Below are 20703 nucleotides of genomic sequence, written 5' to 3'. Positions count from 1 at the left end.
GGGAGAAATGAGTGAGTGAGTGAGTGAGTGAGTGAGTGTGTGTGTGTGTGTGTGTGTGTGTGTGAGAGAGAGAGAGAGAGAGAGAGAGAGAGAGCGAGACAGAGAGAGAGAGAGAGAGAGAGAGAGGGGTTAGGCATTGAGATTAAGATGGTGTCATGGCTGGAGAACCCATGGATGCCAGATTCCCATCTTGCAAAGACCCTGAAAGAGACAGATGCGTGAGGAGAAATGACCATCACAAGAGGCACAATGCTGTGTTGTTATTAAATATTGTGCCCCAAACCTGCCACACCAGATCCCCTGTCCCTCGGGGGTGGTTCCGCATTCTAGCCCTCAGCGAGTGTGGACCGGGTCTGACTTGTCCCAGGCTATACAGCTCCTTGGGGCAGGACCAGGATTCAATTCCAGGTCTCCCGTCTCCAAGAGAAATGTTCTTGTTATGGGGCACGGACAAAACCCCTTCCAGTCCACACCCTGCCTGCTTGGAAACACCCAAAGGGAAAGAATTTACACAGGCAGGCCCTCAAGAGATGGTGCAGTCAGCTGCAGCTGTGGGCCCCTGGATTTCTCAGTTTCGGAAGACACGGCAAGCTTCTGTTCACCAGCTGACCAGGAAGAATCTGCTCCACGATTTACCCCTTTACTCTCGAAGTAGAGATGAGAAATAAACAAGTGGAGAGAAACGTAAGAGAAATGATTTAACTTTATAAAAATGTGATAATACAGCAAGATTTGATTGTTTTTTTTTTCCTGGCAAGTAAAGTTTATAAAAACACCTGGAATAAAAATTAGAACTATAAACTAATAAAAATTAGATACCATACATTTCAAGGAAACAGAGTCATTTAGAAAGACAATGAAGAAAAAAACAAAGAGTAGCCAAAGCAGCAGCAGCACGGGGAGAAGGCTGGTTCTGTGGTGACGATGAAACAACGACGGACCCGTGTGAGCCTGACCTCTGGCACCAGGCCGGGCTGAAGGGTGGGGGACAGGGAGGGAAGTGACCATGAGAGAGGTGGAAGAGCTTCCAGAAAGGGACATACTGAAGGCTCAGTGGGCAGCCACGGCCTCCTGCAAACAGGCCCACGGCCCCTTCTTCTTCCCAGACCTGCTGGCCACAGGGCAGTGATTCATGGCCAAATCCTATTGGATGGGCACCACAAGGCTGGCTTCTCCTCTATCCGTCCCCAACCTCCAGCTCTGCAGGTCCTGGTGCTCCCGTGGAGAGCTCAGTGGGGGAAAACTCATCGGGACGTCAAGCTAAGCTAGGACAGCTAACTTGCCAGGGAGACCCAAGGAAACCAGACGTAGAGGGCTACATACAAAACACTGTTTGGAACGTCTGCACCAGAGCCAAGGTAGAGTTGGGACAACCTTGGAGAGACAGGCTGGGAACTCCCGGCAACATCCCCCAGCCTTTCATTCTAGGGGGCTGGTCTTGAGGCTGGCCGCCCAGAAGACAATGGGGAATTCTTGACTACGTTCTGAGGTAGTCTAATCGCGACTTGCACGGGCAGCTGAGGATGGTCTCAAACAATGGGGGGAAGGCAGGCAGAAACGTTGCCACCGAGAGAAAAGGCTAACATATATAACAGAAGGAATTAAGCCACAGGTGGGCTCAGAGATGACCAGAGTGTGGCCTGGGGTCGGGGGTGGCCAGCAGCATGAACAGAGATGAGAGGATCCGGGGGCAGTGTTCCCGGGCCAGGGCAGTGGTAACTCTGAGGTGAGGGATGTCCCTGCTACTTACTGACCAGTGTCATGGTGATCATGAGCCAGAGAACCCGGGGGCCTCAGGGGGTGGATCCCAATGTTCCCTCCAGCTATGACTCCTCTCGCCTGAGCCTCTTTTAGGGGGACCCAGTACTGCTGGACTTGAACTTGGAAAACACTTAAGAGGCCCCTGCTCTGAGGGAGCAGTCAGACCCTGAGCCACCACAGAGAGAGAAATGACAAGAATGAAAAGCAAAGGCGTTGTCAGACCCCTCCCGCCGCTTCTTATGCTAACGTATATTCTTCTCCTCATCCGCCCCGGCACTGGGGATTCTAAGTCAGGATGGAACGTCTTGAAGGTTTAGGAAGCAGCAGCCGGGTGGACGTTACAACTTTCTCCGCTTTGCACATTTCCGAAAACGCCTTCTGGGACGGAGCTCACCAAAGTCTTCCACTTCATTTTCGTAATCATCTTCTTGAACGACACCTGTTTAAAAAGCAAAGAAAACAGAAATGAAGTGCAGAATGGTGATCTTTTTCACTCTACTGCAACATATAACATCCTAGTAAAACCTGATGTCTCTGTAATCGTTGTTTTAAATTAAAGAAAAAAAAAAAAAAAACCCAGGCAGAGCCAAAGTAAACACCCTTCTCCAGAATGTTCTTTTACAGGCTAGTTCCTCTGGCCTTATTTTAGAGGCCCTTTAAACGAAAAATCTGTCAGACAAAGCCTAAAATCAACCTCAGCCTTGAGCTGGTATCCCAGTTATATTCTCCTGTTTGAAACCATCACAAAAGTCATAGTGCCAGAAGTGACTATAATCTAAAGACCTTTTATTGGCACAGACATGTGTGTCAAGTCCTTTCCAGTTTTCCCCAGCTCGGGGGTCTGGATTTTCCAGCAGCCTCTGGATTATGAGGACCCACAGAAGGGCAATCTGGGGCAGGTGAGATACTGGGAGGAAGAAGAAATAAGGTCTCCCCAAGAGGGGGAGACTTTCCAGATCAAATAGAACTCGGCAAGATAAGGCTGACTGTCGAGAAAGAAACCCAACTCACTATACACCAGCCTTAAACCCTCTGAAGGAAGATGTATGCAAGTTTCCCCAATGATTTTATGTGTTTTGTTCACAAATTTGTTTTATATCCCCAAGCCCAGAACAGTACTGATACATTCTAGACACTCAATACATATTCATGGACTTACATGAATGGTTTGCACAGGCAAACATTTATCTAGGGATGGCTTTGCAACACTTTGCCCACCATGGGAGTAGTGACAGAGCATCACTGATAACAGCTCATGAGTGGCAAACGTTTTTGGAAAAGCAACTGGCACAAGCCCTGAATAACAGCCCTCACAGTCAGATGGGGGAACCCAGCCACTCTATCACTATTGACCTGAGTCACTGGGGGCAGTGACTGCTCACATCACAGGCGGCCCTACTTCAGACTGACCTGGGAGCCAGCAGAATCAAGGACCACAAGACCCAGAGCCTCACCCTGGGGTGAAGGACTCCTCACCTTCTTCCTTCAAGCGCAGCTCTGTTTTCCTCAGCCACTCCCGCGCATCCCTGGCGGACGGGATCAGGACGTTGATCAGCCGAGCCATGACCTCCTCCGCTAGTGAACCAAAGAACGAGAGCTCTGAGTGAAAGGGCGGCTGTAGGGACCAGGACACTCAGTACTAGAGCCAAAGCCCCCAGCTCCTGGGAGCTCGTCTCTGCTTCCCCTGTGGAGAGGGGCAGCATAAGGCCACTGGTCTGCCACCAGGAGCAGAAACCACAAGTAGATGCCAGCCTGATTACCAGTCCTGCCCGTCTGGAGACACTGCCAGTAGCAAGCCTTTCGAGGAAGCTTTTGTTCAAACTGTGATTATCTTAAACCAGAGTGTCTGAATTCTAGAATGATTTAAAAATATGGAATTTCACTGATTTTATACATAACTTCCACTCAGCATTGCTAAGATGTAGCTAATAAGGATGTCAGAGGAAATCTGATTCACAGACCACATAAGAATTCTTATTAAAGGCTCAGACTGGGTATGATGTGAGGACCCTGCTAAAAGAAGAGACCAGCTACGTACCTCTAGATCTTAGTCAAAAGTTCAGCACATAGTAGGTGCTCAAGAAACAATCACTGAATGAATGAATCAGGGGACGTTTAAAGAGTTTCCTCAAGGGCTCCCCTGGTGGTGCCGTGGTTGAGAGTCCGCCTGCCGATGCAGGGGACGCAGGTTCGTGAGCTGGTCCGGGGGGATCCCACATGCCGCGGAGCGGCTAGGCCCGTGAGCCATGGCCACTGAGCCTGTGCGTCCGGAGCCTGTGCTCCACAACGGGAGAGGCCACAGCGGTGAGGGGCCCGCGTACCACCAAAAAAAAAAAAAAAAAGTTTCCTCAAGATTTGAAACATTCCCCCTCTATGCTCTACATAGAATTGGTTAGCAAACATTTTTCTTGTCTGTTGTGCCAGGGGAAACCATCCTGACCCAAGATGATGACACATTGTTAACTGTGGGAGGGGTGGTCCAAACAATGGGGCTTTGCTGTAATTGGAGAACGCATGGTCCTCACTTGTATTTCTGCTAATGCCAAGATTCCATCATCCCCAGGTCAGACATCACTACAAAGGACTGGAGTCGGACATGTGTTCTCAAAGCCCAGGTTCTGACACCATCTGCGCCCCACTTCTGAGGGCCCTTACCACCAGCCCAGGCCTTCCGCCTGTAGAGATCCTCCACCATGTCCGAGACCTTCTTGATGTTCTCCTGGACCTTCCTCTGCAACATGTGGCTGTGCTCTTTGGAGCCCAGGTGGCTGCGGACCCACACGTTCTGCTCCATGTCCTGCACCACCAGCTTGCCTTCATCAATAGCCGGGTCCACCTTCTTGTGGAAAAAGTCTGAGTACTTCTGGTAGGCCGCTTGCTGCCTCTGGTGGCTTTGCAGGCGGATGTGCTGCTCGTAAGACTCACTGCTCCTCTCCCGACCTTGCTCGTCTTCCAGCTCGGCCCCGGAAAGGGCCACAGCCTCAGGAGCCGCTCCCTCAAATGCCTGATCAGAGCCGAAATAGTTCTCGGGCCCACGGGTGAACTTCACCCCACACAGGTCACACTGGGTCCTGTCCACATCGGCCTTTTTGAAGCTCCCAGCCCCGGGTTCCCTGCCCTCCTCCCTGAAGTGCTCGGCCTGGGCCCCCACCCTCCTCCTCCAGCTGATGCACAGGGACACCACCAGGTACGCCCTCCGCAGCTTCCGCTGGATGGAGGCCTTCCGCTGCTTCTGCGACAGGATGGTGGCAAGGAGGTGGTCCCGGTCTTCCAAGGCCAGCTCCTCCATCTCGTCCTGACCTACCTCGCACTCGGGTTCGACAAAGTAGCCCATGGGGTCCTCGGAGAACAGGCGGTTCAGTCTGACCTCCTCGTGGTAGAGGCCTCGGACAGTGGTCCCTTTGGTGTGCCCGCTGTCCCACTGCCAGTGGCAGTCCATCAGGTATTCTTCATCCCTCTCAAAGAGCAGGTCCTGCAGCACCTCCACCACAGACTTCACGTTGACCACCAGCTGCACCCGATTCACTGCTCTGAGGAGCCTCTCGGGGACCTGGCCCGGGAAGTCCCTGCTCATCAGCTGCAGCCTGGCCTTGATCTCCTGGAAGTGGCTTGACAGAAGAGGCTTGCATGACGGCTGCAGCACCCCCTCAGTGTTCACAAGCATCACCAAGCACAGCACCAGGGTCCGCTCTGCCTCCCCGGACACCAGGTAGTCAATTTCACTGAAGGCATCGAGCAGGACATTGAAGTTCTTGTTCTCGTGGCCGCAGAGCACCTTGACGAGGTAGGACAGGTGGAACTGGAAATTCTGAATGGCTCTGGTCACATCCTTGGGTCTGTATTCCTGAATGATGGCGAACACATCCCCAGGCTCCCGGTCCTTCTTGCTGAACAGGAACTCCCAGTAGTGCAACAGTGCGATGTAGCTCTTAGGGAGGCACAGGATGGCGTTCTTCCAGAGGCGGGCCAGAACCGCCCCACAGTGGATGAACTGGAACTCCAGCAGGGCCACCGTGTTCCCAATGCTGGGGATGAGTGGCTCTTTGCACCTCTTGACAACGACGTTCATGAAACGGAAAAAGCGCCTCTTGTAGTCTTCTGGGTTCCTGCACACGTAGAACTGGTGGATGGAATCCTCCAGCAGCCGGATGAAGCACAGGTGGGTCTTCTCCACGCTCTCATCATCCTTGTTGGGCGTCAGCATGCCAAATTTCCCTTCTATTCCTTTCATCCTGCTGCTTCTCCCCGTGCTCCTTCCCTCTTTTTCAGCCTGGAGGGCTTTGAGTTCCCGGTTGTACTGGTCCTCCTCCTGGTGGAGCAGCTTTTCAAGCTCATCAGGGTAGCTAGAAGAGAGAAGGAAAGCTTGCATGGCGCTCAGCCACAGGTCTGTGGACTCCCGGCGGCTTTGAGCCCTTTCGTTTTGAAATAGGACATGGATGTACTCTTTCAGGGCAGACCTGTAGGACCAGAAGGATCTGTAACGTGGTTTCAGGACTTCTTTGCATGCCATGGGGTTTTCTGACAATACTCTCTGATGGAAATGCTTAGGGAAGAGGACATTCAGCAGGGATTTGCAAAGGCCATATTTATCCGGAGACAAAATATAATCGATTTCTTCAAGTTCTTCAGCTAAGACTTTAGGGAATACTTTTTTGGCTTCCAAAAGCAATCCGCTAATCGCCACCAGGTGTATTTTTGTCTGAACCAAACACTTGGCCTCATGACGCCGCAAAGGCCTGTGGAAATCTTCACAGTGTTCATCCTCGCATTTTAAGCCCACGATAAACCTCGTGCAGACGCCCAGGTAGGTCTTCCCAAGCAGGTTCCGTGTGATCTGACACAGCCTGCTCAGAAGGTGTTTGTTTAAGGCTAATTTCACCTGGTCCGTCATTATCAAGAAATGCTCTTTCGTTTTCTTCTCTCTCAAGTTCAAATCCAGGTCAGAAATGATTCTTGATATGGGTCCAGGGTTGTTCTGAGCTATCTGGCAGTACTTGGCATCCACCTGCGAAATCCCAAAAAACTCAAAGCAAGACTTGACCATCTCCTTCTCGGCGTTGTTGGTCACTCTTTTGAGGGCCCTGACCAGACTGAGAAGGACCTCCAGGCCCGCCGGAGCCAGGGCCAGGACATCCTCGGGCTGGGCCTCACAGCGGCTGGTGGCTTCGTAGAGCGCCTCCACTGCCCCTGCCGAGTGGTTGAGGGTGTCAAACGTCAGGAAGGCGTCCTTGAGCTTTGGAAAGTCTCTCAGGATCACCCCCTGTAGGAAGTGGGCCTCGGCGATGCCGGACACCTGATTGGTCTGATGGCAGAGGTCCAGGGCTTCTCTGAGGATGGCCTTGGTATGGTCGACATCGGAATCCCTGGCCATGTTGAGGCGGGCGGCTGCCAGCAGACATGAGGCCTGGAAGTCCTTGTCGGCGGTGAGCCTGGCAGCTTCTAAGAAGCAGCCATGTTGCTTCATCAGCAGGGCGGCCTCTTCCCTCCGACCTTCCCTGTTGAGCAGGTCGGCAGCCTCTGCAAGCCGCTTCCGAGACTTCAGAAACACCAGCTGGTCTTCCGTGTCGAGCTTTGAGAGCACAGCCATCATCTCCTTTATCTTATTCGTGCTCAGGTACTTGGCTGCAGCTTCCAAGTAAAACTGGCTGGCTGAATAGGAGAGCTTGGGAATGGGATGGGTCTTGGCCCTTAGCATTTCTTCATACCTGCAATGACAGACAGACAACACCAATGTCAACTCAGTACCACCCAGCAGAAACTTTACAAAATGCAGCACAGAACAACTCATCATAAAATGACCACTTGTAGATAGGACCTGCAGAATAGGACCTAAAGTTATCCAGCATCTTTACCAAGGCTTCATTTTACACTGATAAAATTAATTCTTTATTCCTCGAAGGAACTAAGCAATAGTATGCTTAATTAATGAAATATAGTGGAGTTGCAGAAAAAGAAAAAATACTAAAAAAAAAAACAAAAAAGAAACACACACACAAAAGAACAAACCCCTCCCAAAAGCCAAAAAAAGAATAAAAAACAAAAAAAGAAAAAATAAACAAAAAAGAAAAAAAAGAAATATAGTGGAGTTGCAACCTAGGCAAGTAACAATTATGTTGGAAAGTCAATCTGTAAGGCAGAAATTATGCATAGCCAAAATCATCCTTGAAAAAAATCCCTTAAACTTGCATAAAAGCTTGCTAATCACTTTGGGTTCACAACCCTGTTGAGTCTGATACCTGATTAATGAGAAAGAGTGGAGATGGGGGCTGCAGACACACCAGCCATTACATCAATCTTCCTCTTATTAACCAACCCGTGACTTTTCTCTTTTGCCAGGAATGTAAGCGGTTGAGTTAGTGTGAGATGAATGAAGCCCCGAAGTCACCAAAGTCAAGCTCCTCTTGACTCTGCTGATCCAAGTGAGTATACCCCACATATGAATTTTCAAGGCATTGGGCCAATCCAACGAAACATGCTTACTTTTGAACTCTCACAGGAGACAAAACACATTTCCTCACAACCAGAGAGGTGCCCAGGGACCTCCTGCTGCCCCAGGGTCATCTCACAAATATCAGATCCCTTCGTATAACAGGCCCTCTGTGAAGGGGTGTAACTGAGGATTAGCCTCTCTTGTGAGTTTTGGCTGATGGAGTAGGGGGTATTTACAGCAAGTTTAAAAATTTTTTGGGACCTCCCTGGTGGTCCAGTGGTTAAGACTCCATGCTTCCACTGCAGGGGGCCTGGGTTCGATGCCTGGTCAGAGAACTAAGATTTTCCTCATGTCACGCAGCATGGCCAAAGGAAAAAAAAATCTTAAACTACATATGGGAACATATGTATATGTATAACTGATTCACTTTGTTATAAAGCAGAAACTAACACACCATTGTAAAGCAATTATACCCCAATAAAGATGTTAAAAAAAAAATCTTAAACTAAGAAAATTTACTTAGGTATTTTCTTTTCAAATCTAAAATGTCCTCATTACGTTTTGAGTCAGGCCAGTTAGCAATTGAATTCTACATACACTATATAGAGAATTCAAAAGACACAGAAAAATCTAGTGTGAGGCTCCAATTAGTACTGGTGACATTAGATCTCAAATCAACATATCATTAAAAAGAGTCAGTTGAATACCTCAGGAAAGCTGATAAAGATAAACAAAATAATGAGAGACCCCAAAAAAATGTTTCTGGGGAAAATCTATGATTATTCAATGCTCTCCTGGAAAAGTGAGAACAGATTAACTAAATAATTGAAAGTACAATAAAACCCTCTCAGGTGGTTTTGTCATATGGCCTCACAAGGGAATTGGCCTGGTTGATTACTCAGCGTACACAGCACCCAATCAATGTCACAGGGGGCACCCTGTTACGGATGACAGTTTGTGTCCCCTAAAATTCATATGTTGAAGCCCTAACCCTTAGTGTGGTTGTATTTGGAGATGAGGCTTCTAAGGGAGTAATTAAGGTTAAATGAGGTCATAAGGGTGGAGCCTTGATCTAATAGGATTAGTGTCCTAATAAGAAGAGACACCAGGGAATTCCCTGGTGGTCCAGTGGTTAGGACTCTGTGCTTTCACTGCCAAGGCCCGGGTTCAATCCCTGGTCGGGGAACTAAGATCTCACAAGCCGCGCAATGTGGCCAAACAAGAAAAAAGAAAAGAAAAAACAAAAAAAGAAGAGACACCAGAGAGGGAGCTCTCTGTCGCCCACAATCTCTCTCTCCCTCCATGCTTAAACACCAGGGGAAGTCCACGTGAGGACATAGCAAGAAGGCAGCTGTCTGCAAGCCAGGAAGAGAGCTCCCACCAGTAATCCAATTGACTGGAGCCTTGATCGTGGACTTCTAACCTCCAAAACTGTGAGAAAATAAAATAAATTTCTGTTGTTTAAGCCACCCGATCTATGGCATTTCATTATGGCAGCCTGAGCTGACTAATACATACACACTGTGTATATCTTCCACATAATGGAACCAAAGACCTGGATAAAGGAATATGCTCAATTACCAACCTTGACACTGGACACCTTCTTTTCCATTTCCAAAAATAAAACTCAATTTCTTTATCTAGGTGTTGGTTACACAGGTGTATTTACTTTGTGAAAATTACGTGCTTTTTAAAAATATATGATATACTTTAATAAATGCTAACTTTAATATAAACTTCAAACACCTGGTCAATCATGTTCATTTTGTCACATGTATAATTTGGTAGAAAGCAAAGAAAATACAGAACTAAGCCACAGCCTACTTTTCCAGGAGCTGTTGAGCAGAAATACAGAACAGCAGACTCTACAATTCTAGCTGTTACACTCCACCAGGAAGACCTCCGACAGGCATCAACCACATGCTGTTTCTAGATTCCTTGTCATCCATTAACCCCACCCATCTGCATTTCACCTTTGGAACATCAGTTAGGCTGAAGGCTCAAGGAGGCTCTACCGGGCCATGTGTGAAACTTGTGTGTCCTACAACTGAGGGCATGTGTATATACGTATCATACACATATGTATCAGGGCCTGGCTGGGCATCTGCCAGTAAACCATGATGAAGCAGAATCCTGACCGCCCACTAGTACTCTGACCTCTATCCATCCACACATCAGTGAAATTGTCAACTCAGCAGGTAAAGGTGGAGAGGACAGAACTATCATTAAGCACGAAATTGCTGGGCATGTTATAGACACTCGTAACGCATCCTTCATCTTCTTCTGCCCCCTCTCCCCAGGACGCTGTATTCAAGGAGTTCTTGACTCAGCACGGAGGTCACCACCCAAGTGGAAGGAGGGTGACTTGGTCAAGTCACTTCAGAAGAGCAAGACAACACCTACTCAAGGAGCAACAGGAGGGCAGGGCTTGGGGGTATCTGGGGGAGAAAGGAAGAGAATAAAACCACTTACTTTTCCACTGCCACAGCAGCTTCTTCAAAAAGTTCCTCTTGGCAGTACATTTTGAGGGCTAGATCAAATTCCTGAATCTGCTCAAAGCATCTGAAAGCATCTTTGTAGCACTGGCTTCGCTTATAGAAGGAGGCGGCATCTCTTATCTAGGACAGAGTAAAATTTTACTCAGAGTATTTATAATATAACTTTTCATCTTAAAAGTAAACCAACACCATGAATAATAAAGAGGATGTCTGCGATTTATTAGAATCTAGTGAAAAACACTAAAACATAGGTAATTTAGGAAAACTACTGCTTTATAGGGAGAAAAATAAAGTGAAATCCCAACCTCACACCATACACAGATGGAAGCTCCAGATGGGTTAAAGGTCTAAGTGAGAAAGCTATTGGAGGAGAATGTATGAGAATATCTTTGTGACCTTGAGGTAAAGAAAGTCTTCAACAAAACTCAAAACACATGAACTTTGGGGGAGAAATTGATGGATTTGATTACAGTTGACCCTTGAACAACACAGGTTTGACCTGCATGGGTCCACTTATGCAAGGATGTTTTTTGACAATAAATACTACAGTGTGATATGGTCTGCAGTTGGTTGAATTCCTGATATGAAACCAAGGGTACAGAGGAACCTCGGATATGGAGGGACAACTATAAATTATATGTGGATTTTCAGCTGCATGAAGGGTCAGTGCCCCAATACCTGCACTGTTCAAGGGTCAGCTATACATCGAAACTGTTCAACAAAGAGCACATCAAATAAAGTTAACATAGAGAAGACAAACATTAACATCTAGCCCAGCACTGTCAGACAGAGCCTTCTGTGAAGATGGAAATGTTCTGTATCTATCTATCCAATACGGTAGCCACTAGCCACGTGGGAACAGTGAGCACAGGAAATGTGTGATAGTGTAACCGAGGAACTGTATTTTTGATTTCATTTAGTTAATGTTATTATAAATTGCCACATGTGGCCACTGGCTACTGTACTAGAGTGGACAGGTCTAGAACATAAAATGGATTCCTGCAAACACAAGAAAAAGACCTTCCAGAAAACTAGGCAAAGGGTATGAACTGGCAGTCTGCAGTGGGGGGAACTTAAATGACTAACAAATAAATGAAGATGCTCAACCTTGCTAATAACCAGAGAAACGTAAATTAAAGCCACAGTGAGATACATCCATGAGGTCTGCAAAAATTAGAAAATCAGAACCCTCTGAACGTGGTCATGGATATGGGGCACAAGGACCCCTCATGCACGGAGTGGTACAGCTGCTCTGGAAAGCAAAGTGGCTTTCAACTTTCACTTGGTGAAATTAAACACATGCGCCCCCTGGGGTCAGCAAAACCACTCCCAGCAGTTCACAGCACTGGAAGGGGATGCGCTGTGTCATAATACTTGTGTGTGGCAGCTGGGAGTTGGTGGCGACTTGGATGTTCACCACGAGGGAAATGGGTAAGTCAAACGCACTGGATGCCCATTCTGGAATACGAACAGTGGTCAGACACCTGGCTGGGCCTTAACACCATAGCAGAGGGTGGAAAAAGTAGCAAACAGAACAAGATGCTATTTAGATAAGCTTAAAACAAATATGCACAGAGAATACAATACTATTTATTCTTCGGTTATGCACGTGGATGGGGACATATATTAACTGCATTGGAATGGCAGCCAATGAGAAGAGAATGGAAATGGCCATGAGGAGGAAGAGGATGAAGAATATAAAACGATGGTGGCTTTACGTGAACAGAAGCGTATATTCCACTCCTCTTCCTCTCACGTCTCCTGCCCAGCTTATCAGTTAATCGCGTTGGCTTGGCTCTCCCAACATTTCCCAGACAGGACCCCTTCCTAGCCCCTCCACCGCCATGGAGGCAATCCAAGCCGTAGCATCTCAGCCTAAGCCACTGTTCACGCCTCCGAACTGGCCTTTCCGCTTCTACTTTTGCTGCCTACAGAGCTCTCCACAGAGCATCCCAATAATTCGTTTCATGTCACCCCTCCAATCAAAACCTTCCACTGGCTCCCCCTCACCCCGGAACAAATCCAGTCCCTACCATGGACCACAAGGTCCTACCTGATTTGTTCCTGCCACACTCTCTGGCTCATTTTACCAGTTCGACCCCACTCACTCTGCTTTGGCCAAACTGGCTTCCTTGCTGTTTTCAAACTCGCCCGTACGCTCCCACCTTGGGGGCTTTTATCTGCCATGTCCTCCGGAGGCAGCTGTTCTCGTGGTCTCCCTGCAGAAGTCAGCTTCCTGACCCCGCCTGCACCTAAAACAGCAACGCTTGACACCCCCTCTCCCCTCCCCCAGCCCTCATCCCCGCTGACATCTTCTGTCCTATTGGCTCTGTCACCTCTCTCCCACACTAGAAAGGAAAACTACAAAGGCAGAGGCCCCTGCTCTGCTGCCTGTAGGTTGCCACGCGCCCACAGTGCCTGGTACACACTGCGGGGGGCAGCGGGGGGCTACCTATTTGTTGAATATTTCATTTCCTAACTCGACTGGCTGCACCCGACATCCAAAGAGAAAACAGAATCAAAATGGAACAAAACAAAATGCATATGCCAGACTCTCTAATAAATCTCAGCTGGGTTTTATTTAACGAGACAAGCTACACGAAATGCCAAAATACGAACAAGATCCAGGTGTGAGGTTCTTCTATGTCCAGAGACCTCACAGACCAGGGAGCTACTAGACCCATTGCCCCACATCAATCAAACCCCATAACCATAACACCTAGCCACCTTTACCTCTCCTTGACAAGGCTGACTACTCAGAAGAAAACCCCCAGGGTGAACGCAGGCCCCCTTAGGTGCAAGCGTGCACCCAACTGGGTCGAGAGAGAGGAGGGCTGGCTCTATGCAGGCCCCCCCACCCCGGGTCTCTGGGCTCCTGCCGCCCAGAGCAAGGGCCCTGAGAGGTTTCCAGGGAAACCAGTGTTGACCTCTGGAGAGGCAGGAAGCAGGCAAGGCAGAGGAATCCCTGAAAGGAAACCTTCTGCTCCCACAGCCACTTCACAAACCCTTCTCCCCAGGGTCAGCACACGTCTGGGCACTGTGAACAGGGAGGCGGTGTGGCCTAAGGATTTTGCAAAGGGTGGTCAACTTGAATCATGCTGGCTAGTTTGGTGGGATGACCACAAGAGGTCTGATGCTGTCTGAGGGTTGAAAATCCTGCCAGGGAGGGGCCTGAGCAAAGAAAGGGACCAGACTCCTCCCCAGCTGGGGCTCAGAGCTACTGGAATGTGCTGGCAAGAGAAGGCGGAAAGAGCTGGCACCGGTGGTCAACCCTGGGGATGTGAGGAAGGCCAGCAGCCTGTGTCTCCATGACCAGGGCGGCCTCCATATCCTGAAGGCTCTGAGGTCCTGGAGAAGGGAACGCGGCCGGACATCTGGCCTGCTGGGCCCCACCCCGCTTTCAGAGGTGGAGCTCGGCGGGCCTCGGGGAGGCAAGGTGAGCAGACAAGGAAGGGGGCTCTGGCTTAGCCGGGATGGGCACTGTCAGGCAAAGAGGGGAAAGCAACAGGTTCAGGCCTGTCCCCTGTTGCTGTCACTGCTTAGGGCCCAAGGGGGTGCCTTGGAGATGGAGGCCGGGGGACAAAGGAACATGGAGAGTTCAGAAACCATTTTAGTTCCTGGAATCTTATGACCCAAACTTCCTTCACACGCTGAAATCCCCATTCCACCCCCTTCTCCCACATGCTAACTAGTCACGTCCCATACTAAACATGGGGCAGGGAGGGCAGCTTTGGGACTGCCTTATCTTCTCTGACACTGACTTGGGGCCACACTTCAAACTTCCCAGGAGGTCCCACCTCCACCCAGCCCAATGCCCAGGGTGCCCTGAGGGTCCAGGAGTTCCTCCAGTTCACATACAGACATGAACAGCCCCCTCCCTACTGGACGGTCATAACACCTGACGCAGGAGGAAATGCAGTAGCTGCAGCCGGGAACCCTACAGCAGCATCCGTGGTGAGGACCAGATGGTTCCACATCCAACCCACCACAACGGATACGGTAAAAATGAACTGCTTCGTATTATTTATGATAGCCAAGATATGGAAGCAACCTAAGTGTCCATCAGCAAAGGAATGGATAAAGAAGATGTGGTACATATATACAATGGAATACTACTCAGCCATAAAAAAGAATACTGCTCAGCCATTTGCAGTAACATGGATGGAGAGTACTGTGCTGAGTGAAAAAAGTCAGACAGAGAAAGACAAATACAGTATGATATCACTTGTATGTGGAATCTAAAAAATACAACAAACTAGTGAACAAAACATAAAAGGAGGAGACTCACAGATTTAGAGAACAAACTAGTGGTTACCAGTGGGGGAGAGGGGCAAGACAGAAGTAGAAGATTAAGAGGTACAAAGTATTAGGTAAAAAATAAGCTTCGGGCTTCTCTGGTGGTGCAGTGGTTCAGTCCGCCTGCCGATGCAGGGGACACGGGTTCGTGCCCCGGTCCGGGAAGATCTCACATGCTGCAGAGCGGCTAGGCCTGTGAGCCATGGCCGCTGAGCCTGTGCGTCCGGAACCTGTGCTCCGCAACGGGAGAGGCCACAACAGTGAAAGGCCCGTGTACCGCAAAATAAATAAATAAATAAATAAGCTTCAAGGATAGGGGCTTCCCTGGTGGCGCAGTGGTTAAGAGTCTGCCTGCCAATGCATGGGACACGGGTTTGAGCCCTGGTCTGGGAGGATCCCACGTGCTGTGGAACAAGTAAGCCTGTGCGCCACAACTACTGAACCTGTGCTCTAGAGCCCTCGTGCCACAACTGCTGAAGGCCAGGCGCCTAGAGCCTGTGCTCTGCAACAAGAGAAGCGACCACAATGAGAAGACTGCGCACTGCAACGAAGAGTAGCCCCCGCTCACTGCAACTAGAGAAGGCCCACGGGCAGCAACAAAGACCTAACGCAGCCAAAAATAAATAAATTAAATAATAAAATTTAAAAAGTATATATATATATTTTAAAAAGCTACAAGGATATATTGTACAACATGGGGAATATAGCCAATATTTTATAATAACTATAAATGGAGTATAACCTTTAGAAATTGTGAACCACTATATTGTACACCTGTAACTTACATATTACTGTACATCAGCTATACTTCAATTTAAAATTTTTTTAATTAAAATTTTAAAAATGAACTGCTTTATGTACAGCATTGTGACTGTAGTTAATAACAGTGTAGCGTGTATTTGAAAGTTGCTAAGAAAGTAGATCTTTTAAAATTTTTATTTATTTTTGTTTTATTATTTTTTATCAAAGTATAGTTCACTTACAATATTATATTAGTTTCAGGTATACAACACAGTTATTTGATATTTTTATAGATTACACGCTATACAAAGTTATTATGAAATACTGGCTATATTCCCTGTGCGGTACATTACATCCTGTACTTATTTATTTTACACCTGGTAGTTTGTACCTCTTAATCCTCTTCACTTATTTTGCCCCTACTTCCACTCCTCTCTGGTAACCACTGGTATGTCCTCTCTATCAGTGAGTCTGCTCCTGTTTTGTTATCTTTGTTCATTTGTTTTATTTTTTAGATTCCACATGTAAATGAAAACGATCTTAAATGTTCTCATCACAAGAAAAAAGATCATCACTATGTGTTGTGACGGACATTAACTAAACACTGCGGTGATCGTTTTGCAATTTATGTATATAATGAATCATTATGCTGTATAACTAAAACCAATTTGATATTATATACATCAATTATATCTCAATAAAAAGAAGAAAAATGAATCACTATGAAAATCATCACCTCTCGGATGTCACAACGATGCCAAATTGCCATAAAAATCTCTGTCTACTTTCCTCTTTGGAGTTTATCTTGTTACAGATAATAAGTGTCTGTGGCCTGTGCCAGCCTGCAGACCACACTGTGAGCCCTGTGCTCTGGACCAGCAACTCTGTCCACTAGCGCTTCTAGAATAATGGAAATGTTCTATCACAACATGCACCTGAGATGTGGCTCGTGAGACTGCAGAAGTGAATTTCTGACTTTATTACATTTTAGTTAACCTAAATGTTTAATTAAGTAGCCACATGTGGCTAGTGGCTGCCAGATTGGTCAGTGCAGATCTAGAGTAATTGCTGGGACACAGAGAAAACACCATGTAACTGCCAGACCGTCCCCCCAGGCTGACTCCAGACTGAACATGGAGAAAGAAAAGGCAGGAATATTCTTAAACCCATCTTCCCTTTGATGTGAACATTTGGCCTCCCTGTGGTTAATAATGGGTCGCAAACATTCACAGACATGGACGGACACACACACACACACACACACACACACACACACACAGAGTCCCTGAAACCATCTAAATGTTCGAGCAGATGGAGGAAGAAGGGCCACCCACAGAGTCGACAGGGCCAACCTCTCCCTCTTGGGAGGACGGAAGCCCTTCCTGACACAGGCGGAGGCTGGGGGCCACCTTTCCATCTGCCCCACGGAGCCCAGTTCTCCTAGGAGCAGCCGTGGGCCAGACGTACCTTTCCCAGCCTCTCGCACAGCTGGGCACACAGCTGGAACTCCTTGGCGTAGCTCAGACACTTAAGGGACAGCTTTGGCTCCTTGCACTCTAGATACGTCTTGGCCAGTTCCAAATATTCCACCTGCTTTTCCCTGGGAGGGGGAAATAGAACAGAGTTTCCATGGAATGTGATACCAGTAGATTGAACCTGCAGCTCTCTCTCAGAGCAAACCTGAAATGACCCCTGAGGCTCTTACTTGGGGCTGACTTTCTTGGATTTCATGTTCAGGGCGGTGCTGTGGGCCAGAGCCAGCTTCTCCTTTTCCAATGCACCTCCCTTTTGGAAACACTTGGCTGCAACCTGGAATAGACCAAAGGTTTCTGTTTCCAGCAAGGTCGCAGAGGTGACACAGGAACAAGAGTTAAAGCACACATTCCATGTTTTCACGGACAAAGCACTGGGTCTCACCCCAGCCAAATCCGTGAGGGAGGGGCAGGAAGGTGCTGAAACACTAAAGAAAACAGCCTCAATTGGGACTGACATATACACATTGCTACATGTAAAATAGATATAACTAATAAGGACCTACTTATAGCACAGGGAACTCTACTCAATACTCTGTAATGACCTATGTGGGAAAAGAATCTAAAAAAGAGTGGATATATGTGTGTGTATAACTTACTATGCTGTGTGCCTGAAACTAACACAATGCTGTACATCAATTATACTCCAATAAAAATTTTTTAAAAAGAAAAGAAAAAACAGCCCCAGAGGATAAAGCCTAATTGTGTTACCAGCTAACACTCTGGACTCAAAGCTTCCCTTTGGAAACCTAGGAGCCATGGAAAAGGCACATCAGACATATTTTTACAGGTCACCGTAATAACACCCTCATCTGATCTTCAATAGCCACGTGTGAGATGTTTCATCCTTCCCACACTATTTGGTAGCAACCTCAAGTCAAGGACATGGAGAAACTGGCCCAAGGTTGCCCAGTGGCTTTTCTGGGCTCAACATAGGTCCCCTCTAGTTGGTAACAACCAAGGCTAGTGGGCAGTGTTGGCAGAGCAGCAGCAGTGCACCTATTATGGTAGAAACGGGGACAGAGATGGTGTCCCAACACATCCCAGAAGATGACTGACCAGATCCTTGGCACATGCAGACCTGTACGTAGCAAACAGAAGATGGGCAGACAAGTGTCTCAGGGGAGTCAGCCTGCTCCCTGCTCCCCACCAGCAGAAAGTTGCTGACATCATGTCTCCAAGTACGGACTACAGGGCAGAAAGTTCATGTTCTGCCCAGCATGTAGGGATTAGGCCTCAGTGTGGGCAAGAGAAGGATTAAGTGGCACTTACTGATAACACAGGCAGGATGGCATCTCTCCCCCCGGGCTCTCTGTTCCAGCCTCCCCAGCCCCGTGGGCCTCCTTTCATTCCTGTGACACGCGAAATGCTCCTTTCTGCCACAGGGCCTTTGCACACACTCTTCCCTCTGAGTGAAATGCTCTTCCATCCCTCCTCTGCCTGCTTAACGTCATGTACCTTACAGGTCCCAGCTCAAGGCTCCCACTCAAAGTAGCCTTCTCTGGCCACACCGTCTAGGACAGGCGGTTCTGGAGGCAGCTTGTCATTCACATGTGACACCGGGAACTGCTGGCACTGTGCCCTTTTCTGTATACCTGTCCTGCCCACTGTCACATCCCCATGACCTAAACGCAATGCTGGGCCCACAGCTCCACAGGATATGCTGAATGAATGGATCTCAAGGGTTTCCACTTGTACGGTGGTTCTGAGACACTTACTGACATGCAGCCCCAAACAATATACTTCCTGAGTCCCAAAGCCCTTAGCGGAGTCAAAATAAAGTCAGGTGAGGGGGAGGCTTTTTATAACATTCTCATCTGTGCTACTCCCCTCAAAAGATTTTGGATTCAAACATTCAAAAGGTATCTTTCAAGGGATAAAGAATTGGAAATCCACGGGCAATACGTATAAACACCAGCTGTGTTCTGAAGCGAGAAAGGGAAAGACTTTATAGGTTTTTAATTTCATACCCACACCTGCTGCCCACATTGTCCTGCCCTATCCCCTCTCCGGAAAAAAAAAAATCTTGGTTTTATAACAACAGCCAGGTGTTTAGTATTCCTTGCCAATTACAACAGGGATGGGCAGTGAATACAGTGCAGGGCTCAGTCAACTTCTGCAGCTGCATATTTATGGAAACACTATCCCGACACGACTAAACACACAACGGTGCAAACTGTTTTCTCCTCCCTTACACCTGATGGCAGGGGTGACCACAGGCCTTCACCCCTCTCTGTATCCATCCTAGCCCCCTTATGGAGCAACTCTGCAGCTTCCCCCATCGGGAGTGCAGCCTGTTCCCCATCCCTCCCGACAGAAGGATTCCTCAGCGGGCAGAGGCCAGGACCCTTCCTCTTCCTATGATCACACGCTGGCACTTGGCCAAAAGGAAGGCTTGTCATGACCGCATGGGGGTGGTGGGGAGCGGGACAGGGAGATCTCTGCATGGCGGGTGACCTGATGTCACAGAAGGGGCAGCAGCACAAGTACCATGACCCCGACCCCCTCCCCGTCCTGGTGACAAATGCAGTGATGAGAAACCTGCTGGTGAGGCTTGACGAGGCCACAGGTCACCCAGACCTCTCTCTCCTTACCTTCCAGCACTGGTGTTTAGCATAGTAATCTCCTTGGGCGATCCACTCCGCAGGGGTTGAGGTTTTAACAAACATGCTATCGTCGAGGTCTAAAATGAAAGAGAAACGTGGGTTTGCTTCTCTGGGGATCCCTTCGCTGAAACCTGTTATGGGCTCTGTTTTGTTCCCCTACACCCAAAATTTCAAGTGTTGAAGTCCTAACCCCCAGTCGCTTGGAATGTGACTGTATTTGGAGACAAGGGTCTTTAAAGAGGTGATTAAGGTCAAATGAGGTCATATGGGTGGGCCCTGATCCAATGTGACTGGCATCCTTATAAGAAGAGGAGATTAACACATACGAACAGACACAGGGGGCTCACACAGAGAAAAGGCCATCTACAGCCAAGGAGAGAGGCCTCAGAAGAAATCAAACCACTGACAGCTTTATTGATCTTAGACTTCTAGGCTCCAGAACTGAGACAATAATTTCTGTTGTGTAAGCCACCCAGTCTGTGGTATCTGTTATGGTGGCCTGAGCAAACGAACACACCTACGTTGTCTGTCTAGCATTCATGTAAGGCAGAGTGTAGCTTACCAAGCCAGGTGGTAGTGGGTTTTGGGAGAAGGAGGTGGAGGTGAGAAAAGATGCTCTTTGATTTTTGAACTTTGGTCTGCCTTCCCTTCCTAGGGATACGAATTAGAAGACAGACAGCAATTTCCAGTTCCTCCTTGAAAACCCAAAGCCATGTAGCTCTTGGCAAACTCCCATGCCGGGGCCTTAGCAGGGGAAAAGGTGATAGGATGTGACAGTATTTCCAAATGTGCAGACTTTGCCCTCATCACCGCAAGCGATCTGACACATTCTGGTTGGC

The 20703-nt window shown here is 48.2% G+C and overlaps 1 protein-coding gene across 3 annotated transcripts in view; it reads right to left on the bottom strand.

Annotated features, from left to right (window-relative positions):
• Positions 1-729: 729 nt before the first annotated feature.
• Positions 730-20703, bottom strand: part of TRANK1 (tetratricopeptide repeat and ankyrin repeat containing 1) — a gene marked incomplete at its 5' end in the record, with an annotated part of 87245 nt that continues 67271 nt past the window's right edge. For all 3 annotated transcript variants that reach the window (XM_082663774.1, XM_082663775.1, XM_082663776.1), the window contains 7 exons: positions 730-2200; positions 3238-3336; positions 4417-7466; positions 10664-10809; positions 17194-17326; positions 17432-17535; positions 19853-19941. In XM_082663774.1, the coding sequence (XP_082519900.1) occupies positions 2100-2200; positions 3238-3336; positions 4417-7466; positions 10664-10809; positions 17194-17326; positions 17432-17535; positions 19853-19941 (3722 nt within the window). In that variant the 3' untranslated portion in view covers positions 730-2099. The remainder of the gene's footprint in view (positions 2201-3237; positions 3337-4416; positions 7467-10663; positions 10810-17193; positions 17327-17431; positions 17536-19852; positions 19942-20703) is intronic.

This window comes from Grampus griseus (assembly GCF_964374135.1).
Source record: "Grampus griseus genome assembly, chromosome: 10".
Lineage (NCBI taxonomy): Eukaryota > Metazoa > Chordata > Mammalia > Artiodactyla > Delphinidae > Grampus > Grampus griseus.
This window is presented reverse-complemented; position numbering and strand designations above follow the sequence as displayed.